Raw genomic sequence first — 22,455 nt, forward strand, 5'->3', positions numbered from 1 at the left:
CCATGGCAAGGAAGGACATCACTTACGTAGAGTCCAGGCTCATAGTCGTCCTCATTCATCCTCTCCAAAGGAAGAATGATCCCCAATCCTTCCAATCATTTTCCCACCACATGAAAAGAAATCCTCAAGGGAAAGAACGTGGCTGTCACGAGAAGACCGTGTTGGTTAAACACATTCACAAGCTGTTGCAAATCCCCTTTTACCTCAACACGGTGACCATGCTCTTCCAAAACCCCATCATCATCGACCCATCAACTCAAACGCAGGCCTATAGAGCCCTGGACGCGTTCCATACTTGATACAGGCTGGGACTTGAACCCAAAGATATGATGATGATGCCCCAAGTTGCGTTGCCTGATCAAAGAAACCTATTCAATTCATTATTAGCACACACACAATAAACACCCTTTTCATTGTTTGTTTCATTGTACTTGCCTTTCCATATACACAAAGACCCGTTGTTGTTGGTTACTGGAAACCCAAAAATCATGGTGTAGTATAGTTGAGCCGAAACAAAACGCCAAACCAGCCAACGTCTTGAAACCAAACTTGCCCTCTATACAAGCTGACGCGTCAATAGAACCAATTCGGCTGCAACATTGGACTCTGAATGTACCTGTTGACACCAAGCGTAGAGCGGGAATAGCAACGAACAAGAGGAAGCAACGATATCGCCATGGCAACCACCAACCACCCACCACGCTCATCTTCAGCTAACTCCCTGACAATGCATGTTCAGAACTACATTATACCTCACAGCCAACAAGAGCACTCTTTGATAATACATTACCTTGATTGGGATGTCGTGAATAGGATAAAAGTAGAGGAGGGAGAAAGAGAAGAGAAGCGTTGTCTCAAGTCGTGAAGCTACCGTCCCCAAGTTTAAATCCCCTACTGCTATTGGACTGAGGCCACTCAATGACCCCACATACACACAACCCACCCATCATGATCATCACCCTCACGATAGACAATAGGTACACGTATATAAAAGAAATGACCCTCACGTATAGCAAAAGGGTGTGTGCCATTTTACACTTTACATGATAATGATGATCCAACAACAGCCGTTGGCTTACTACCAGGTTAGCTCAAATCAAGAAAGTTGAAGGATAGACATGATGTGCTGGAGCAGGACAATCGTTCGTATGCATTGGATTGGGCAACAAAGGTGAATGGGTGGAATGGGCTATTAGCTGGCAGTTTACAAATAACTTTGCAAAATGATTTTTGTGAAATTGGATGATGTTTTGTGTTTGAGCGTAACTCAACCAAATCCTCTCGGATCAAGAAAGTTGAATGATGGAGATGTTGGGTTGGAGCAGGACAACCGTTCACATGCATTGGATTGGGCAACAAAGATGATTGGGAGGAATGGACTATCAACCAGCAGTTTACAAATAACTCACCAAATTGATTTTTCTGATGTTGGATGATGTTTCTGTGTTTGAGCGTTTTTCAGTCAAATCCCCTCGGATCAAGAAAGTTGAATGATGGAGATGATGGGCGGGAGCAGTGGAATCGTTCGTATGTAATGGATGTCATTAGACACCAATAAGCATTTCAAGTGGCAGTAAAGCAATGATGTGAGCTACATAGAGGAATGCATGGTACCCTCATTTTGGGGATCACATAATAAATACTATCCTTGAGACTTACCAAAGGTCATTGATGATGATATGCATACAAGTAGAAAGAAGGACGTATGACCGTGTTACATAGTGACAACAGCCTTCATGTTTAAAGGATAACAATGAATCACGATGTATACTGATGGTGTAACCAACCAAAGTGATAGTATTATAAAGAGCATAATGGTATATCCCTTCTCATATACAGGGTGATGACAATGAATACTAAGTGTTGAGGATGATGCATGAATGGATAAAGTGATCATGTCCTTTATCAAGGGATCGGACTTGTGCACACGCGCGTGAATGTCGCACACGCGCCTGCCAGTAATTTTTTGGGACCTTTTGTCTATCTCCTCCTTTACACCAATGGCACCGACATCAGCAGAAGTTCGCAAACAGAATGCCATCAACAACCTTTCAACCTCGGTTCCACAGATATTCAACGACGCACAAAAGCCAAATGCAACACAGCGAAAGCATGCAGTAGCGCTACGCAAGATCCAAGAGCAGTGTGCCTTGAATTCACCAGCCAGGAAAGGTCACCCTCATGACATCGACCCTGAAGGCGAGGGCAAGTTCAACGCTGAAGTCATTCGCAACATTAACAAGATTCTGAACGTTCGTAAACGTGAGCCACACGCCGATCGTATTGTACGCTTTATTGCTACCTTCATGCAGTACACACAACAACTAGGTGCGTTCTCTTTTCCTATGATCCACGCACGACACGAGACTTATGCTATTGACAACATCTAGATACCACCGAGGATAGCGACGAGGATGATGAGCAAGATGAGGATGATAATGAGAATGAAGAAAACGAGTATCTATCAGCTCGATTTGTGGAGCATCTCTTACGGCATTTACTACGTGGCACGCAAGCCAAGCATAAACCTGTGCGTTTACGGTGTTGTCAAATCATTGCTCTTAGTATCAACTCGCTCGGTGAAATTGAGTAAGCAACATTCATTTCGTGGCATTCTTCTTGGTATTGACCTATTACCATAGTGAGGAGCTCTATCAACAATTGAGATCGGCATTGTTTGGAAGAATCAGAGATAAGGAAGCATCCGTTCGCATTCAAGCAGCCACCGCTCTTTCCCGATTACAGAGTGCCGACGACGAAGTCGATCCAAAGGATGGTCGTAACATTGCTGGCAAACTATTGTGGTTACTTCAACATGATCCTAGCGCGTACGTATTATTTGGGTTCTGGATGAAAAATGATGGAAGGTTGACATGTTGGATAGTGAAGTTCGACGCGTCGTATTGTTCAACCTTGACAAAACTGATGAGACCATACCATACATCCTCGAACGTGCACGTGATATTGACGGCATCAATCGTCGAGTTGTTTTCTTGAAGCCCATGGCAGAGATCGATGATTTCAGAACACTCACACTTCAACAAAGGAATGATTTACTCAAATGGGGTCTCAATGACAGGTATGTTTATCCGATTCAGGTATGAGTATGGGGTTGCTGATAGCTTGTTATTGTCTATAGAGATCGGCTTGTCAGACGTGCTGCCAGCAGAATGCTAGCTAATCATTGGATTCGTCATGCGGACAACAATCTCTTGGAGGTAAGCATAGGGGTATGGACATCGTGTCGATCATCATATTGATTCATGGCAATGCTAGTTTTTGGAGCGGTTGGATGTTGTTGACAGCCCCATTGCGGATGATGTTCTCACGGCTTTCTTGAATGCACGCACCGATATTGTCAACTCGATCAAATTTGAAGGTACGTACGATGATGAGAATGGGAGATTCTACTCTTGTGATATTGATGGCCATTTGATACCACATAGAGCAATTCTGGGAGAACTTATCAACAGAGAGCGCATTCATGGCTAAGGTGTTTATCAAGTTTCTTAAATCACAAAAGGTCGGTCATTTGAAGAGGGGGATGATATTGGGTAGTAGAGCTGCATGATCCTAATCGGTAGTATGCACCTTCTAGATGGAAGAGAAATTGGATGAGATCCTTCCGGAAGTGACACGCCACGCTTTTTCAATACAAAATTGCTGGGATATACGCAAGAGTGCCGACGACGATATGCAAACCGACTACGATTTTATCATTGTGCAGCTGTTGGAAATTGCAAAATGTCTTGATTATGCTGATGAAGTTGGCAGGCGGAAAATGTTTGTGCTACTCCGTAAGTTCCACATGCTAGCGTATTGGATCCTGATATGAGAGCTAAACATATCCTATAGGTGAAATGTTGATGGATCAGCACTTACATGATGAATACGTGCCAATCATTGTGGAGCTCTTTAAGATTATCTCCCCAGATGAGCGTGATTTTACACGGTAAGGATATCAACGCAATCATCTTGGATACGCTTGTTAATGGTATGTGTGTGTGTAGGGTAATGATTGAGATTATTTCAGATATACAAGAGCTTTCTATGCCGGATACGGGTCACATTGAGGTACATGATGCCATTCTTAAATGGGGGATTCTTCTTGGCTAACAAGGTATGTATAGGAGGCAAGCACACCATCGAAGAGGGCCCGTCTCGGTAGCGATAATGGCGAGCACATACGGATAAAATCAGAAGATGAGGAGCCAGCAGATACCGAAAGCCGATTATTGAAAGGAATGTTGCTTCATCTCAAATGCTTGACCATTTGCCGACACATGCTTGAATTATCGGAGGAGGTAAATAGAGAGAGGGGTGGATCGATGGCATTACCATTTGAAGCCTAATGTCCACTGTAGTCGCTGCAAAACAATTCAACGCTCTATGGTATCTTGAACGAATTGATTGTGCCTTCTGTACAAAGCAAGGAAGTCGTTCTTCGTGAAGAGGGATTGCATTGCCTTGGTCTTGCTTGTGCTCTTGATAAGGTTAGTTCCTGATTGGCAGGCATGGATGCCATGAATACTCATATAGGATTGCTTCAGAATCTCGGCCACCATAATATACCTCTGTTTGTGCATTGTCTCAAGAACGGACACGAGCAACTTCAACAAAAGGCATTGATGGTACGTGACGTTGATCCATGGCTTCCTATAAATCTAAATTGCTATCACCTTAGATTATCTTTGATATGATCATGATCTATGGCTTGCCATCTTTTCTCGAAAAGCTGGAATCGGTAAGTGTCTCACTTTCAGTCATCCAACTCGATCCACTGATTCGCTCTTTTAGGAGGAGGCTCTTGATCAACTCTTTGAGTATTGCTTAGACCATGACAGTGTGGAAGTGCAAGGAATCGCAGTGGAAGGTTTATCAAAGCTTATGTTGACACGCTCATTCAAGAGCGAAGCAGTAAGTATGATTTGGTCACATCGAAACCTCAGTATCCAACTTTGCTTTTGGTAGATCCTCAAACTCCTTGTGGTGCTCTATTTCTTCCCAACTACGATTGATGACAACAAAATCCAGCAATGTCTTAGCTACTTTTTCCCTGCTTACTGCTACTCATCACATGAAAACCAGCACGTGATGGTCAAGGTACTGGATTGTGTATTTAGGGAGATTTCATTATCACTGACCAGGGATTTATTCTAGATTGCTATCAAGGCATTGATGGAATTATGCGATACATATGCTGATTTGGAGAAAGATGAACGCATGGTGAACCCTGCCCAGATTTCAGATATGCTGGCGGATTGGACCGATCCTCGAAGAATTGCATTGTACGTCTAAAAGTGACAAGGGAGGGGAATGGAAAGTCTAATCATGGTTACAATAGGAGCAAAATCAAATTGGCTGATGAGAACCAGGTCGATCATGATGCACATGCGGATGTTGCTATTGACGCTTTGGAATCCATTGTGAAGCATGGTGGCTGTAAGTAGATGGGATCATGTATGTATATGCACCAAAAATCTTACCCGATCTTTTCTTTTATAGTGGTACGCAAAACGATGGTGCATTTGTTAGGCAAACTTCATTTGGCTGATGCAAGCGATGAACGACTCAAAGCAATCCATCAACTGATTGAGCATATTAACAAGGTAAGTAAAGCGGGCATGTGCAATAGGAAAACAGCTGTGATGCCTAACGTCATTATCCCCCAACAATTTAGGAGAAGCCATTGAAAGAAACAGCTGTTGTGCGCAATGCCTGGGCCAGGTTCTGCAAATCGGTTGAGACGATTATTAGCAAATCTAACAACGACAATAACGACGATGACAACAATAATGACGATGACAGAGCCACCACCGAATCAGCAGCTGGCGAGAATATCGAGGAATCTTGTAGGCAATCCACAACCAGCACTGATTCAGGAGCTGCTGAAAGTATCGAGACACCTTTACCTTCTTCTTCCAGTGTCGATGATGAGCCAGTAAATAAATAGCATTTTACATGTTTTGTACATACTCCTTGCGGAAGCAGTGATATTGTTAATTGTCATGGTTACTTACACACTTGGCAACAGTGGTCGTTGTTCATGAGTTGCAATCTCCCATCATCATCTATGAAGCGAGCTCCTTATGACTATTGTTTGGTAACATACAGCAACAGCAATTTACGATACTGATGATGATCAACATGCACAGACCGCATCAACAGACCAAAGAACAATGGCAAGTATTGAAGATCATGAGAGAAAAACCAGAAAATGCCCCTAAAGAGGAGAGCAGAATAATGAGGAGATGTTAACCGTGCACACCACAGACAAAACATCAGCTTGTGAATACGAGGATCCTGCACCATTACTAGATGAGGATAACAATGGTCGATGCTGATAACCAAACTTGTAATAGGTGCTTCTCCTTTGAATGTACAAGACAATGACTTATAGATACGATCATTTTATGCAGTGGATGTATGTATCTAAAGTGGAGATAAATAAAATGGGGGTGTTGAAATCAATCCTTACAATGAATATCAGTGTTGTTGTATTGTACATAGCCACGACACAAAGTTGCTCATTACCACGCACGTTAGTCTAGCAACAGCTCGTGATAAAAAGATTGTGTATCTTTTTTTTAGCTCCCAAAGGCGACGATCTCTCCTGTACGAGCCACGTTGATGGATTACGAATACAAAGAACGGAAGAAAATAAAAAGACAAAGAAAATAGGAGGCAAGGTACAAGTGCGCTGAGGAGTAAAACAGAATGAGCTTCACATTTGGGGGAGGATTGAATACTATATAAACAGGGGATGGATATGGAACACGCGCATTCGAGCATTCATTTTGACACACCATGAAACGTTTCTTTCTTACACTTAGCGTGGCAACCATCCTATTACTTGGTTCTGTTATCGCCGATGAACCATGCCCAGTAGTTGAGCAGGATGGCAAATGCAACTATTGCTCCACTCCACCTGACGGCAACAATCAATGTCCACCCAATAATGACTTGACCACTGTTGGCGATGGCAGTAAGTTTTTATATACCTTCATCCATTATGCTATCATTTTTATTTACAAAAAGCGTATGTAGGCCCTTGTTGCGTACCCAAACCACCCTCATCCGATGCAACAGCCAACGCAAATGCAAATGCTCAAGGCGGCGGCAACGCCCAAGCCAACGCTAACGCTAACGCTCAAGGTGGTGGTACAGCTGTTGCCAATGCCAACGCCCAATCTGGGGGACAATAATCGATATACGAAATACATACTTCAACCAAAAACGGCTCTCTTGTGTGTAGCAGCAACCCAACTACTACATGAATTGCATTTCTTTGTCCTCATCCACCTTTCACTCACTACAAACGAGGCTTTAATCACCCTTCCTTTATGTTATCATACTACGAGTGATTGTGTGCGTGCGTGCGTGCGTGTGTGTGTTTGAAATTGCTAGCCTGCCTATTCTTTGTGTAATTTTAGATTCAATACAAATGATGTTACTATGGGAGCTTAATCATCGGTTGGCTCAAAGAGTGCTTTTTTTGAAAGTTTCGATGTCTTTCGCAACATGCTGCATAATCTCAGGAGGAATGCATTTCCGACATACATTCACCGCCATGGTTTACCAAACTACAGAATTTCTATGACGGCAGCAGCAGTAGCCATCATGATTCTAGACTCATTAATCCTCGTAACAAGGGCAACCATTGTGGTAGTCACTCCCACATCCTGGTGCTCCTTTTCATGCATCCATCATCATCCATAGCCGTAAGTGAATAATGTATCATCTTTAGTTTACCCAGCGGCAGTTACCCCCGTCTTTTTCCCTCCTCTCCCCGCTTTTGTATATTGTGCACGGCAGACACATACCACTATTGGCGCAAGAAAGGCGGAGGTAAAGATTGCTGGTTGTATATAGAGAAGCTTCAGATAAGGGGTATTGTACATGATGGTGATGAAAGAGATGTTTTACGTGTGGTGTGGTGTATGTGAACACAACCCACCCCTTAGCTCCCCTACCTGTAAAACCATTTGGTCTCAACTATAAAAGACTAATGATCAGGAGTACAGGACCCGTAAAAAGTATAAGCTCGAAAGAAGAAAACCGCCATCAACATGGTCAAACAACAATCTTGGTTCTCCTTGGCTATCCTTGCGTGTTATTTACTTGCTGGTGTAGTGGCAGATTGCGATACACCTCCGCATAAAGGCAAATGCGCCAAAGGGATGGATCTCGTTGATCTTGGCAGTGGATGTAGGTATCACAATGAAAATGATCCAACATGACTATTAACTAACATCATTTTCTTAGACAAATGCTGTGAGCAAATCTGCCCAAGTCCTCCAAAAGGCAAGAAGTGTCCAGACAAACAAAAGCTAAAGAGCATTGGCCCTGAAGGAAATAAAGGTACAACAATTCGTCTTTGTTCAATCATATGAAATGTCCAATTGCTAACTACTGCTACTATATGCTATGTAGTGCCATGCTGTATCGATCCTAGCCATAACTACAAGTACGATAGCTAATACCAGTGTCATCTAATAAACCCGTATAACACCTTAGTAAGCGTGGATTGTGTGTCACCCAAACATAATTTCTTTGTTCCTTCCCTTTGTCCTTGAACCATGACAGCTTCTTCCTTGACAGCCGCATGTTGTATTATTGGCGATGAGATCCTCAATGGCAAGACGCAAGACACCAATTCACGGTACCTTGGTAAATACGAATACGAAACTGTGTTGTGCATTATGAGCTATTGACATGTCGACGACGACGACGACGACCCATGCAGCCAAGTTCCTCTTTCAAATGGGCATTGAGTTGAAGCGCATTGAAGTAGTTGGGGATGATGCCGAAGCGATTGAGAGCACGGTACGGAGACTATCGAGTATGCACGACTTTGTATTTACGAGTGGTGGCATAGGTAAAGAAAAGCAAGGGGAAGGGGTGTGTGTGTGTGTGCATTGCATGATGATAGCTAAGAGATGAAAGGACAAGAGGTGTGACCCATGATGATATCTCGTATGGTGCGATTGCTCAAGCCTATCAATTGGAGCTACGATTGGATCCTGATACGCATCAACGTGTACAAGCGATGCTCGACAAGCGCAATGTCAAGAATCGACAAGGATACGAACGACTAGCTACATTCCCTTATCCAGCACAACTCTTAAGGCCCAAGCAACAATTCCTGATCCCTATCGTCATTGTAAACAGCAACATTTATATCCTTCCAGGCATACCACGTCTATTTGAATTGCTAGTCGACTCACTTGAAGATCATTTGCAAAGGATCATCAATCAGCAACAGCGATCTGTTGGAGGAGGATTTCATCGGATGGAGGTGGCTACCAAGGCAACCGAAGGAGCTATTGCACAAACACTGGCAAGGATTCAGGCACGAGTAACAAAAGATGGGCTCAAGATTGGAAGCTATCCGGTATGGGGTGATCCCAATGTCAATGTGGTGGTCAGCGTTGTAGGCAAAGACGAAAAGGCGGTTCAAGGCATTGCCAAAGAGATTGCCAAGGAGATTGATGGATGGGAACACCACGCAATAGCACGACTTTAGTAGTGTATTATGGCTTGATGTGAAATAAAGTACGTAGAATGATACCATCAAAGTGTCATTGTGCAATGTCGGATCTGGTCGGTGATGGGATGTTGCATTGCAGCTGTATATCGGAGACAGGAAAGCAATATATGCGAGCGCGCGCTCTCTCTCTCCCTCCTCACATTTAGGTCACTTTATTCTTTTTTATTCTCACTATACTTTTTTATATACTTCTATTCCCCCACTTTCGGTTCACAATGAGGCCACTCGAACGTCATTACCAACCCATTCGACCGTCAAATCGACAACCCCATGACTCAATACGCTGGTTTGTCGTGGGTGCACACCAAGCAGGCTGTAGTCCTGCTCGAATATCCGACATGACCTACTTGAGTGAGAGTGCTGTTCGCAACATTATACGCAACTTTCAACATACCGGATCACCGTCATTACGACGACTTCCAAACCCTGGTAACCAAGGACGAGTGTTATGAGAAAAGATAGATATTGACACACCTATATATTAGGGACTCGAATACCTGGTTTAATCACTGCCGACGATGTTGTACAGCATGTATTGCAACAAGCACAAGAACAGAGCCTTGAAGAGGTAAGAGCAAGAGGAGCGTATACGTCAAGGTCGATGGATGGATCCAAGGAAATGGTTGGGAGTGAGCTTGACATTCAACAAGCGTACATGTTTATCTCTCACCAGCAGCACCATTGGACACAAGAAGATGATCGTGTCTTGTTGGAGTTCGTGTTGGACCGAGTCAATGGCAGTCGCTGGGGTGAGCATCGATGGGAACAACTATCTTCCACTCTACAAGCAAGACACTCTGCTCGAGAATGCGAGGAACGATGGGATAAACTAAGACCCATTCTTTTGGGGGCAATGAGTATCTCTGGTACCCAAGGATGGTAGCTTGGCAACGATACATAGCGCTTCCATGATGATGATCTCCCTGCTCTCTATCTCTCTATCTCTCTTTTTTACCTCTCTCTTTTGCTGTGTATGTATTATCTCCATGTCTCAAAATTAAATATTCGCTTTCTTTTACTGTTGTTCGTTTTCGGAAATCAACTTTTTTTGTAGCACATGTCAACGGACCAGTGGGGTTCTTTTTTATTGTGCAGAAAAAATCTACCCATGTGATCACAGCAAGAATGGCGGCCCATCATGTTATCACTCATCAATGATCGCTATGCATAATGTACCATTGTGTACAGCATCATAACCTAAATACAATACAATACAACCCCACCACCCCCATTATGCAACCCACGATATCAAACTTCGATTGACAGTGATAACCAGTCAAGATCCAATCCTTTACACACGTGAACTACTTTTAAATGTGTCTCTATTTGTTTGTTACCATTGGGTCGTTGTTGAATGAAAGAACCGACAAAGAGAATTCTTGTACAACATGCATTTGCATAGCATGGGTGTCCGATTGATGCCCTTTGTCTATGTACTACTTACTCCATTGTTTAAGATAAAGTGGAATGATGATGATCCATTGCAGATACAACATGGTCATTTGCCATATACATAAGGACCCTTTCACTCATTCACTCACACATACACCGGCCCGACCCGACAACATTTAGGCATCACCCTCAGCAACTTGTGATGCAACATGCGGTGCCACATCATATGGATGTATATTATAAAATGCACATAATGACTTTTTATATACAAAGAGGGGGCTCATATGGAAGATGCAAGAACAGGAGTGGTTGTTGTTGTACTAGTGGTAGTGGTCGTAGTGTTATTAGCTTGACCACCACCAACGCGTGGAGGTGAATAAGCTGGGGGTGGAGGATCAAGCATCATATGGTAATGACACCACATTGAGGTTGTATCAGTATGAGTAGTAGTCGTGGTTGTGGTTGTGGATGCATGATAGGATTCTGAGAAACAAGATTGCTGCTGTTCTTGTACATGAAGTAATTCTTTGGCAGAAGGAGCTGACGGAGCCATAGCCGCCCCTGCTGCTCGTATAATTTCATCCTCATCAACTCGTCCAACACCATCTTCCTCATCATCATTGATGCTCCCGCAGTATTGTTGTTGTTGTTGCTGCTGATCATTGGATACATCAACAATCACCATGGATCGGCTTTTAGCGGCATGGTTGTTATGGTATAGACTGCTCTCTTCATCGTCTATCGTTGTCATGGATGAGGCTGTAGAATGATGGTGGTGTCGTTGTTGCTTTTTTTGCTGTCTTCTTGACGAGCAACATTGCCAATACAAGTAGATACCGAATCCAAGGATAAAGGCAAGCACCAGGCCGCCTGTTAATGATAATACCACCACCAGGGTGCGTAATTGTGTTTCATCACTATGAATCGATCGTAATACTGTTGTCATGTCGGGTGACTCGGCCGCAACCGTGGTAGACTCATCATCGTTCTCACTCATCTACAAGCATGAAAGCAAGCAAAAAAGTAAAGAAAAAAAAAGAAAAGAAGATGCTGCTGCTGTTGCTGCTGCTGCATCGTAAATGTTGAGTCATATCATTTTAGGAAACAAAAAAAAGCAAGGAACCGTTGGCTCCTTAATTTTGCATGGACTGTGTGTAAAGCAAACTCTCATCTCTAAATATATACGGCAAAGAGAGAGATGATCGAGGGGTTGGAAGGACAGCCAGCAGCAGTTGCAAGATATTTGGCAGCTCCCCCCAATTTTACACTTGTTGGTCACGCAGAGAATTTCCTGTAGCCTCCCCTTTCAGCGTGTAGAAGACAAAGAAAACCATCATTGATCACTATGCGTGTAAAGCAATCATCTTTGTCATCTTTTATTCGATAATGACAGGCCTTTAGGATATTGTACATCGAGGGAGTGTGAAAGCAACGTGAACAGATCCAACCATTTTGGGGGGTTGGAGAAGGAAAGGGAGGAAAGAAACAATAACGAATGGCTATCAGCGTAAAACAAGACACCTTTTATAAATGGAAATGACTGAAAAGGTGTTGAGCACATCACAACCACGAATTGGGAAAAGGAATAACATGGTGGTTGTTGTTGGGTGAGAAATTCGGGAATCTTGTGAATGGATGCTGCTGGAATGATAGAGTGCAGAAATTGACGACCATTAAACAATGAAAGGGTACAAGTAGAATAATGGTGGCATCCTCGAAACTGCCGAAAAGAGCCTTCGAATCACCTTATAGTAACCGAATCCCCATATCAAGTTCACCTTTGTTTACCTTTGCTATTCACTACTACATGGATGCCTCCCATGTATACCAAGGAGTAGCATCCATTGGGAGTTGACAATCTATAGTACATTCCATCATAGTGATTTGCGAGGAGGTACATATGGTGATGATGCATGGAGCGAGGAGATGAGATCCAAGCGTGGAAAGTTGACAACAGTATCCCTCGTCACAAAAGGGCAGTTATGCGTGGCATCTATTAGAAAACTAACAACGTGGATTAGCGAGACAGCTTCAAAGATCACGTTGGGCAATCGTTTCCATTGATGAAAGCGAGTTCAAGAACCTCTGATGCTTGCCTTTTCTTATTTTTCCCCACATCAAGTAGAAGGCAATGGGCATTAAGCGTGGAGAAGAATAATGTGATGGGTTGTTGCTTACAAGAGCATACACACGTAACATTTAGAAGAGTAACACATAACGTTTAACAGCTTGATGCATTCATAGGTGTTGCTATGGCAATATTAAACGTGGAAGAGTATGTAGGTGAATGAAGCTTGGTTTATTCTACTACCGAGAAAAACCACTGCTCTCTATATCTTGGATACAAGAATACGTTCAAAGATCATAATAGTCGAGATGGGATCCGGATGTAAAGTTGTTTGTGTAGAGTAAATCCGCCAACTTTTGAGCTGTTTCATCCATGTTGACCAACTTGTTCTATGATTCTTTGTTTAGAGTTTACGTCGTTGAAGGGGGAGGACGATTACAGTACTTACCTCCTTTGCCATCTCGTTATAAAACTTTCGTTGTTCTGGATCACCCAATGTCTCGCATATCTCTTTCATTAGACCATTGTCAAGAGGACCAGGGGCATAGGATAATGTGCGCACAGATGTCTACAAGGTTCCAATCCTATTAGCATGGCATGATTATCTCCAATGGCACACAACTCACGGGTTCATGTTCCTTGGCAACGACACCCAACAACATATCTCTGGCCGATTTGCCGGTTGCATAGAGACCCCAATTAGCAAAAGGCTGGACGCCCAACAAGGATGAAATGTTGACCAATGTGATAGGAGTCTTGGTGGGAAGGAATAATCGCAGGAATCCTGATCTATAAAGAAAAGGATATATTCATATAAGTCGTCTTGATAGATGAGAGGGGGTTGGTTTGTAAAGGGATATACGCCATCCATCCATGATGATGATGATGATGTACTACCTCCGTTGAATCCAGGGGGGAGGTGATGAATGAACACTTACACAAGAGTGGTATAAGAAACAAGATTGACATTGAAATAGGCCTGGATTTCCTCAGCTTCATAATCGGATACTTGCTTGGTCAAGTCGCCTGTGGATCCTGCATTATTGATCAACGTGGCTGAAGTCAATGGTGGGTCTTGCATATCCTATAGGATGACACCACCATGCATGCATTATCATTAGTACACGTGTATCTCTCTCACTCTCACACGCACTCACTTTACCTTGACAACGGCTTGGAGTGGCTCTAAAATGGTATCTCGAGTGGCGACTGCCGAGTCAATGGACGCATTGGCAATAACATGAGTCGCAATGTTGGAACCAAGTTGTTGAATGTCATTGGCTACTTGTTGCAATGGTGCTTCTTGACGACCCACGAGTACAAAAGAAAGTTTGTTGGATGTTGGCTGGTATTGTTTTGCGAGAACTTTTGTAATAGCTTGGCCAAAGCCGCGGTTAGCCCCTGTCACCACAAAAAGCGTATGCATGATATGTAAATGGAAGCGTGAGAAAGAGATAAAGAAAAGAAATGGATACGGTCACGGATTTATTCACTGCATGGATCGATACCTTGTATTACAAGCTAGATTCTGTACACACAATTATATAACTTATAAACGGCAAAAATTGCTTGCTATGTACGTCGACGAGGATTTCGAGTGGAAATGCTTGATGATGAAGATGAAGGAGGCATCACCTGCTTTGAGAGGTCCTTGATCTTTCCTAAAAGCTCGTTAACACTGGGAATCATGGTAGATGAATCTGTAGGGTATTGTTGTTGATGAGAAGGAGGATGTGGGGATGCAGGGGAGGGGGAAGGTGATGTGTGGTTATAGGTAGGTGTTGCTGTGAGAACAGGGCCATGATGGGGATGCTGAAGCATGGAAACGGGTGGTTGTTGTGGTTGTGGGTAGCCACCAAAAGAGGGATAATCCACAGATTGTGGTTGTGGTGGTTGTGGTGGGATACTTGAAGGAGAGCCATTGGCAGCAGCAGCAGCAGCAAGAGCTGATAATTGGGATGCCATTTGATGCAATACATTGCTAGGTGGGGTAGCAACAGCTCCTTGTTGGGATGGTTGTTGTTGTTGTTGCTGCTGCTGTTGTTGCTGTGACAACATCAAGGATGACAATGTTTGTTGGATGGATGCAAGTGTGGCATTGTGTTCTTGCATATTGATAGATTTCTGCGTACTTTGTTGTTGTTGGATTACTTGTTGCAATAAATGGATTGTATGATTAAGTGCTCCAATATCCAGGTTGTTGCTGTTTGCATGGGCAGATGGAGGTGGAGGTGGAGGTGCATTATGCATAGGGGCACCACTAGAAGGCTGCGGTGGAGGGATAATGCCATTACCATTACCATTACCATGTGCTGCCATAGGTGGTGGGGGATATTGTTGGAATGGAGAAGGGATACCAGCGGATGCTGTTGGTGGATGTAATCCATTCATGGGAGGTGGTGGTGCATGATGCAATGGTGGTGGTGGTGGCACTGGATGTTGATAAGGATAAGATGGTGGCATTGGATGTCGTTGTTGATGAGACACAAGAGAAAATGGTTGGTGAGGAGGGACACCAGGTGCGATGGGAGGTGGTTGATGCTGCTGAGCATAGAGATGAGAGGGAGTAGTAGACTCTTGGAGTGGGCTGGATTGGCCATTGGACTTTGAGAGTGATCGATGAACAATCAATAGGATGTCATTTAGACCAACATTTTCATATTCTATAGGCATACATTGTTAGCCAATCATGTAATACTTGCGCATAACACATCACACCCACACGTACCATCAAATCTAACATTGCTGTCTTTGGTATCGTCTGTACGCTCAAACACTTGAAGATCCGCAATATCCTTAAGTTCATATCCGGGTTCAATGACAATCACAGCTTGTACGCCTTTAACAATCATTCGTTTGACAGCCAAATCTTTGGAGGTGGTCTCAGGGTCATAGTAAACGGCTTGGGTGTCGATACCAAGATCTTCAACACATTGAAGCACGTGATCCAAATAAGAACGATCAGCATCGGTTGTGGCAAGGATTTGAACAATAGGGGCGGCTTCTTTTTCAGATGGGTGTTCATGACGATGACGATTCTTTTTGCTTTCACGGTGTTGTACATGGACTAATCGCTCGTTGTTGTCATCATTGTCACGGCGTCGTCGGTCTATGCCTCCTGGTCGGTTTCTACACACTTCAAGATCTAAAACATCCAATCATTAGTCCTTGTCATCTTTCCCATCCTTCTTCTCCTGTACATACAAAGTGTGTTGCCATGACAACGTCTTCCATTTTCACCACGTACGGCAGCCAAGCACGTGTCAGCATTGGTGAATTGAACAAAGCTGTAGGTGGGTTTGATAACGACCTCCAATACTTCGCCATAGCGACTGAAATGATCCTCAAGTTGGGTCTCAGTGATACGATGGGATGGCAATCGACGGCATATCAATCGCGTTTCAGGGTCAAGGTCTGCAGCATGGTTGCTAGGTTGGGAACGGGGATGATAACTGCGTGTATCCTGAGTACTGGTGGTTTGTCGACGATGCTTGTTGGGTGGGTCACAATGTCGATCAGGCGAGCGATCTCGCTTCCTACTCTTTGCTACGGGTGATGAAGATCCTGGGAAAAAGAAAAGAACCATACAATGCCTTGTAGGATTAGCATTGGGTACTTGGATCGTAACAGAGAAAGAGAAAAAGCTAATTTGCCTGCTGCTGTTTGAAATGATACATCGCTTGAAGTAGATTCACGTCGTCGCCTTGAATTTAAGTGACTCATGGTCTGACGAATAAATAAATGTTGGAGCTCAAAAAAAGAAGGAAAGAGGATGAGGAGGGAGGGAGTGGAGTGGAGGAAGTGGGTAAAGAAAGAGAGAACAAGAGTACATAGAGGGTGACTCTTTCTAAACGCGACCTGGATTAATTAGGCTTCTCCTATGCAACCAACCTTACATGATGGGCGGGCAGGGGTCTTCTTTTTCCCTGGCACTGGTGGCAGCAGTCTTTACTCTTGCTTGCTTGCTTGTGATGGATTAGTGCGTGCATAAAGGGGACACACACCATACGAATACGTACGTGAAAACTCTTGGCTCATGGGTCTCGTGTCCACCGTATAAACAAAAACCCCAATCACCATCTCCCTTTTGTTGAATGCCAAGCGCATGATCTACAACGTTTCATCATCACACGCTCCTTTTGATGTGTAAGAGTATCCCCCGACGCCCACACATGGAATACACAATGCATGCAGTGTACTATGTATGTATGAGATGGATGGTAAATTCAGCCACTTTGTCTCTTTATCCCAAGTACTTGGATATAAAAGTCAATCCTGAATTGAACTATTTCCACCCACACACCACTTTCCTTTACACAACAACAACAACAATGCCTCTTGTTCATTTGAGCCCCTACTGCCAACAACAAAATTGTCCTATCGCGGCTTCATCATCATCATCCACAACGCCACTCATGTCATCTTATTCAACACCAGCACCATCATCTTCTTCTTCCAACACATGTAGCGATCCAAACAATATGATTACACACACCACTATCTCGTTACGTAAAAGACGAATGCCTTGTCAACGAAGACGAAAAACTCATTATTGCTATGGTTGCGAAGCTAAGGTGTGGGTACACTTGCATAGTGACACGCTGGTTCCCATCTGTCATCGTTGTCTTGGTGCTTTTGTTGTAGCTATACGTGAAGGGGTATGTATGTCCTGCGTTGACTTTTTCATAGTAAGCTTTGATAAAAAGTAACTTACATACATTGGCTGTTATAGTCTTCTGCATCGGTACAAGCAGCTCCTGCATCGGCTCGTCATCATCATCGTCATCATCATCCACTTCCTACCCCTCCTACTCCACCAGCATCAGCGGCAACAACAACAACATCAACCAGTGTATCGCCAAACATCTGCACGCAAGGTAAAAGAATGCGTGTGAGTGTGAAAAATACCTTTTTACCAATGGATGCATCCTATATAGACCCATCATCCCATGTCTCCTTATTTGAACGGCTTGTGCATTGCTTTCCCATCAAAAGAACAACCACCGCCACAACCACTACTTGCCCTGTCCCACGCCCACTGGATTGTAAGCACTTTTTCATGCCCATTCATGACCACTCATTGGTGTATGCTAGATAATGACGTTTGTCCCATCTGCTATGATACCCTTGTTTCTCAACACGAACAACCTGTTCATCTTGCTCCGTGCATGCATACCTTTCACAGGGCATGTATTGAGCAGTGGATCTTAGGATACAAGACAACGTGTCCCTATTGGTAAGCAATGATTCATTTCTTGGTCGATCTACAACGACGACGACGCTCACCTCCTCTAATGTACATAGTTGCCAACCCACATCATTATCAAGGATCCAAGCCATCGATACCATGCATTAGATTTATCCCGTTGTGCATCTTTGTGTGTATATATATATCCTATTACCCACCAAAAAAAGAGAAATGTAAAACAATACCGACCCCCTCTATGGCAAATCGCTTGTCCCATTGCATTTTAAACTGGACCCTCCACCCTACATAATAGCTTATACCATGCACAAGATCCATCGCCGAGGAATTGAATGAGACACACACACACACGTTGCATATAGGGTGAGTAAAAGAAAAGAGGAAGTGAGAAAACAAAACATTGTTTTCCCTTTTTTTAATACGGTGAAGAGATAACAAAAACTAAAAGCCAGCAGTAGTCGTGGGAGGTGGTTGTAAAGGATGATCGTTTTCTTGTATTTGTGTCGTTGTGGTAGAAGCAGCAGCAGCAGCAATCAATGCTTCTTGTGGTTGTTGATCGGATGCAAGGATCGGGGTATAGTCTTCAATATGCGGTTGCTGTTGTTGTGGTTGTTGAGGCGGCTGCATCGATACATGGAATGATTCATTGGATACAAATGGATTTTGTTGTGCTTGTGGATGATCGGTATGCGAGGAAGTGGAAGAAGGAGGAGGAGGAGGAGGTACAGTGGTTGTTGTAGATGTTAGAGCAATCGGATGTTGTTGTAGAGTCACAGCCGTAGTAGTAGAAGTCGTAGTAGTAGTAGCAGTTGTGGTGGTAGTTGTAGTGTTTGTGGTGGTGGTGGTAGATGGTTGTTCCTCTTGGTCATGGTTGTTATGGACAAAGTTGAGAGGTGGCATCGTACCAGCGACGCCGCTATATCGTCGAAATTCGTTGGGTGTCTCATGCGTCTTTTCGTGCTTCTTGAGAGAACGAGCATGGTAATAGGCTTTTCCACATCCTTCCACAGGACAAATAAAAGGTCGTATATTGGAATGTGTCTTGATGTGCGTTGTCAGGGAATCGGGTCGTGAAAATCGCTTCTCGCATCCTATGTAAATGTATCGTTTGATGATGAGTTGAGGTGTTGCTTTACACGTGATTGACAACATTTATTACAAACCTGGTTTAGTACACACGTAAGGTCGTTCGCCTGTATGCGTTCGCAAATGATTGTACATTTTGTGGCGTTTGGTGAAAGGTTTTTGGTTGCGAGGACATCCTTCCCATTCACAGCAATACGTGGGCTAAATACTACAATTAATATCATACTCAAAGGACGCGCTACTATGATATTTACCTTGCCACTGCCCACATGAACATCACCAAGATGATCAATAAGTTGCTGTAATTTGTCGAATTTGGAACCACAATCCTTCCACCTGCAGATTACTTCTTGATGGACGGTTTCTTCATCATCCTCATCATCGTCCTCTTCCTCTTTTGTTGACGAAGGATTGTTGTCGTCATCTGGAAGGGGTTCATCCTCTTCTTTGATTGTGCCAACTTCTCTTGATGATGATGTCAATGTGATTGGCTTGCTTGCTGTTGAAGAGGAGGTGGACTCAGCATCACCACCACCATTGCCATAGCTACAACTTGGTCCACCGCCAACGCTGCCAGTGCCATCCTTGACACTCACAGACGGGCTACTACTTGATATAGATTCCCCTGATCGTTTTTCTTGTTCCAATTCCACCAATCTTGCAATGAGCTCTTCACGTGACATGGACTCATATTCTTTGGCTGATAAAGGAGCTCGTTCCACTGTTTGGCCACGACCCGGTGCTGATTGAATCTTTGACCACAGCTCAGCAGGTGAAGGGGGTGGTGGTAGTTGTAAAGTACCCAATGCACGTCGTTGTTGTATTTTTGTCAAGCGACGAATATTAGCATCATCAGAGCATGCAGATGGAGTTGTTGTTGTAGTAGTAGTACTACTACTGCTGCTATTGGGAACCACCGAAAAAGTCATTGGTGTGGCTGTCACATGTTGAGGTGCATTGTTGGTGGTGGTGGTAGTAGTAGAAGATGATGATGATGATTGTTGTTGAATCGATATTGAATGTGCTGGGTAAGAGGACATTGTATTGCGTCTCATCTTTTTGCGTATATGATCATTGTCTTGTTGTTGTTGTTGCATTGGATGCTTGTGACCTGACGAGGATGATGGTGGTGGTGGTTGATTGACTCGAATCAAAGCCATGGTTGTTGCATTATGTTGTTGTTCTTGACAAGAAGCTGGCATGACCAACCCACCAGCATTATTGTTCATTGTTGTCACCATGACAGGATGCAATGGATGATGTTGTTGCTGTTGCTGTGTGACGTTATCATGAGAATGTTGAGAATTCTGATCGATAGTATTTTGAGCGGCGGGGTGTTGTTGACCCAATAACATGGGATTCATTTGTGCAGCCGCAGCTGCAGCAGCCACAGCGGCCATCTGATGTGCATCCAATTGTGTGGTTGGCATCGTACTTGTTGTATGTTGTTGATCCACGGTCGATTGTTGCTGTGATTGTGGTTGTTGCTGTGCTACCGGTTGCTGTGCTGGTTGCTGTGATGGAGGTGCACTATTAATCATATCTTGAATGATTGGATGTGGTTCTTGTTGTTGCATTGGATGCTGTTGTCCCCCTTGAAATGATGATCGATGCTCACTTTGTCGTGATTGTTGATTAAAGGCAAGCATTACTTGATGCTGTGGATCAAGAGGTGAGCCCAATGGTGTCGTATGAGCACTGCCAGCTGGAGTCAAGATGTTCTGCTGTAACACAGAATCGATCAATGCAAGACCTGGATTGACGACGCTACCATTTTGCTGTTGCTCGTTCTATTGTATCCATTGTTAGCGGTATCCAATTCATATATAGCTTATGTACACTTGCCTGAATGACACTTGAATGGGTTGCCATGCCTCCATTGCTTGGCAATTGGGCTTCAGGGGCGATATTAGAAACAAGTGTTCCTTGTTGTTGTTGTTCATGCTGTTGCTGTTGCTGTGGGTGGTTGTGGTTATGGTGTTGTGCTAGGTTGGTTGGTTGCTGTTGTAGCTGTTGCTGCTGCTGCTGCATAGATAAGGACGCGATATCCGGATTTGGATGAGGATGTGGTTGCTGCGGGGCAGGTTCCTGAGAGGCAGCAGCCATGTTGACCGCGGTAAACGGCAATTGCTGTTCGTAATGTTGCTTAAGCATGTCACCATTGCCCTGAGGGCTGAAATGTATAAGAGAGAGAAGAGCTATAGGCTATACGTTACAGGCTATGTGTTGGTGAAAACGTGACGTTTTTTGCATGTGCGGAAAACCTTGATAGTGCTTAATGATGGCATAGATAGCCAGCAGGGCAGCATATTATACCACGAGCAGCGCCCGTAGCTCGTCGGGCTGTACTAAAAAGAAACACCGAGAAACACACCAGAAATGTATACACACACACACACACTCCTTTATTCATATATATAACAATCATGCTTGCCTATGACAATGTTATTCAATGGTATACTTGTGAGAATGTTACTGTGAACACGCATTTTATCAATCGGATCAATACATATCGGTATTCTTTGTTTGCTCATGTTTGGATTATCACAATAAAGATACACAAACACAACATGCTCCTTTAAACACAATCATAACAATGACCATTGCACATCGCCATGGTGGTCTCCCACATTCATGTCGATCGAGGCATTTTGTTGAAACATGCGTGCGTGCGTGTGTGTGTGTGCACCTTGTTTGTTTATAATTGGCGAGTAGTATCACCGAGTGGAATTGAGGCAGCACACAAATCCACTATTCCGTTTATGCTTTTTCTTGGCTACACAGACATCCCTGCTGTCTCCGCTCTTTTTCATCCCCAAAAGTGGATAGGGCATCGGGGGGCAATTGAAATGAGGCACACTACGACAACATCTACATCATCGTCGCTGCATTTGTTCAACAACCATTTCCATTGGCTTTGTTTAACATCTTCATCCACTATGTGTCAGAGTCATTTGATCTTCTCGGCATAGCATGTGCTACCTTTGCGAGAGAGAGGCGCAAAGAGTATGATCGCCATATGCAAAAGGGGGGTGGGTGTCTGGTGACATGTGCCAAACGACAAAAAGTCTATTCTCGATATACAAATGTATAAGAGTAGGCTGAGTGAAGAAGGTAAAAAAAGCATGACATGTATGCATGATCCTCATTCTC

General features: G+C 43.7%; 10 protein-coding genes across 10 annotated transcripts; 6 read left to right on the forward strand and 4 right to left on the reverse strand.

The window, feature by feature from the left end:
• Positions 1 to 2,000: 2,000 nt before the first annotated feature.
• Positions 2,001 to 5,953, forward strand: O0I10_012705 (uncharacterized protein; the record flags this gene model as incomplete). Its single annotated transcript, XM_058492593.1, has 20 exons — positions 2,001 to 2,328; positions 2,391 to 2,589; positions 2,643 to 2,828; positions 2,885 to 3,079; positions 3,140 to 3,218; positions 3,277 to 3,379; positions 3,447 to 3,523; positions 3,599 to 3,797; positions 3,856 to 3,952; positions 4,011 to 4,074; positions 4,131 to 4,304; positions 4,365 to 4,493; positions 4,551 to 4,631; positions 4,685 to 4,744; positions 4,798 to 4,917; positions 4,972 to 5,103; positions 5,161 to 5,288; positions 5,345 to 5,442; positions 5,506 to 5,609; positions 5,681 to 5,953. The coding sequence occupies 20 exons, from the start codon at positions 2,001 to 2,003 to the stop codon at positions 5,951 to 5,953; spliced, it is 2,826 nt and encodes a 941-aa protein (XP_058336631.1).
• Positions 5,954 to 6,807: 854 nt separating this feature from the next.
• Positions 6,808 to 7,205, forward strand: O0I10_012706 (uncharacterized protein; the record flags this gene model as incomplete). Its single annotated transcript, XM_058492594.1, has 2 exons — positions 6,808 to 6,985; positions 7,048 to 7,205. The coding sequence occupies 2 exons, from the start codon at positions 6,808 to 6,810 to the stop codon at positions 7,203 to 7,205; spliced, it is 336 nt and encodes a 111-aa protein (XP_058336632.1).
• Positions 7,206 to 8,069: 864 nt separating this feature from the next.
• On the forward strand, positions 8,070 to 8,480 carry O0I10_012707 (uncharacterized protein; the record flags this gene model as incomplete). The annotated part of the gene is made up of 3 exons (XM_058492595.1): positions 8,070 to 8,208; positions 8,266 to 8,361; positions 8,434 to 8,480. 3 exons carry the CDS (start codon positions 8,070 to 8,072, stop codon positions 8,478 to 8,480), a joined length of 282 nt encoding a protein of 93 aa, XP_058336633.1.
• A 99-nt stretch (positions 8,481 to 8,579) lies between these two features.
• On the forward strand, positions 8,580 to 9,526 carry O0I10_012708 (uncharacterized protein; the record flags this gene model as incomplete). Its single annotated transcript, XM_058492596.1, has 3 exons — positions 8,580 to 8,670; positions 8,747 to 8,878; positions 8,955 to 9,526. 3 exons carry the CDS (start codon positions 8,580 to 8,582, stop codon positions 9,524 to 9,526), a joined length of 795 nt encoding a protein of 264 aa, XP_058336634.1.
• Positions 9,527 to 9,765: 239 nt separating this feature from the next.
• Positions 9,766 to 10,433, forward strand: O0I10_012709 (uncharacterized protein; the record flags this gene model as incomplete). Its single annotated transcript, XM_058492597.1, has 2 exons — positions 9,766 to 9,979; positions 10,036 to 10,433. 2 exons carry the CDS (start codon positions 9,766 to 9,768, stop codon positions 10,431 to 10,433), a joined length of 612 nt encoding a protein of 203 aa, XP_058336635.1.
• A 789-nt stretch (positions 10,434 to 11,222) lies between these two features.
• O0I10_012710 (uncharacterized protein) lies at positions 11,223 to 11,939 on the reverse strand (the record flags this gene model as incomplete). The annotated part of the gene is made up of 1 exon (XM_058492598.1): positions 11,223 to 11,939. One exon carries the CDS (start codon positions 11,937 to 11,939, stop codon positions 11,223 to 11,225), a length of 717 nt encoding a protein of 238 aa, XP_058336636.1.
• Positions 11,940 to 13,297: 1,358 nt separating this feature from the next.
• On the reverse strand, positions 13,298 to 14,436 carry O0I10_012711 (sepiapterin reductase; the record flags this gene model as incomplete). The annotated part of the gene is made up of 5 exons (XM_058492599.1): positions 13,298 to 13,399; positions 13,459 to 13,578; positions 13,637 to 13,799; positions 13,949 to 14,094; positions 14,173 to 14,436. The coding sequence occupies 5 exons, from the start codon at positions 14,434 to 14,436 to the stop codon at positions 13,298 to 13,300; spliced, it is 795 nt and encodes a 264-aa protein (XP_058336637.1).
• A 146-nt stretch (positions 14,437 to 14,582) lies between these two features.
• Positions 14,583 to 16,596, reverse strand: O0I10_012712 (uncharacterized protein; the record flags this gene model as incomplete). Its single annotated transcript, XM_058492600.1, has 3 exons — positions 14,583 to 15,673; positions 15,739 to 16,155; positions 16,215 to 16,596. The coding sequence occupies 3 exons, from the start codon at positions 16,594 to 16,596 to the stop codon at positions 14,583 to 14,585; spliced, it is 1,890 nt and encodes a 629-aa protein (XP_058336638.1).
• Positions 16,597 to 17,341: 745 nt separating this feature from the next.
• On the forward strand, positions 17,342 to 18,366 carry O0I10_012713 (uncharacterized protein; the record flags this gene model as incomplete). The annotated part of the gene is made up of 5 exons (XM_058492601.1): positions 17,342 to 17,668; positions 17,743 to 17,887; positions 17,948 to 18,055; positions 18,105 to 18,246; positions 18,315 to 18,366. 5 exons carry the CDS (start codon positions 17,342 to 17,344, stop codon positions 18,364 to 18,366), a joined length of 774 nt encoding a protein of 257 aa, XP_058336639.1.
• A 291-nt stretch (positions 18,367 to 18,657) lies between these two features.
• On the reverse strand, positions 18,658 to 21,456 carry O0I10_012714 (uncharacterized protein; the record flags this gene model as incomplete). The annotated part of the gene is made up of 4 exons (XM_058492602.1): positions 18,658 to 19,307; positions 19,380 to 19,503; positions 19,557 to 21,092; positions 21,148 to 21,456. 4 exons carry the CDS (start codon positions 21,454 to 21,456, stop codon positions 18,658 to 18,660), a joined length of 2,619 nt encoding a protein of 872 aa, XP_058336640.1.
• Between the last annotated feature and the right edge of the window lie 999 nt (positions 21,457 to 22,455).

The sequence above is a fragment of the Lichtheimia ornata genome, assembly GCF_029851405.1.
Source record: "Lichtheimia ornata isolate CBS 291.66 chromosome Unknown scaffold00149, whole genome shotgun sequence".
NCBI lineage: Eukaryota > Fungi > Mucoromycota > Mucoromycetes > Mucorales > Lichtheimiaceae > Lichtheimia > Lichtheimia ornata.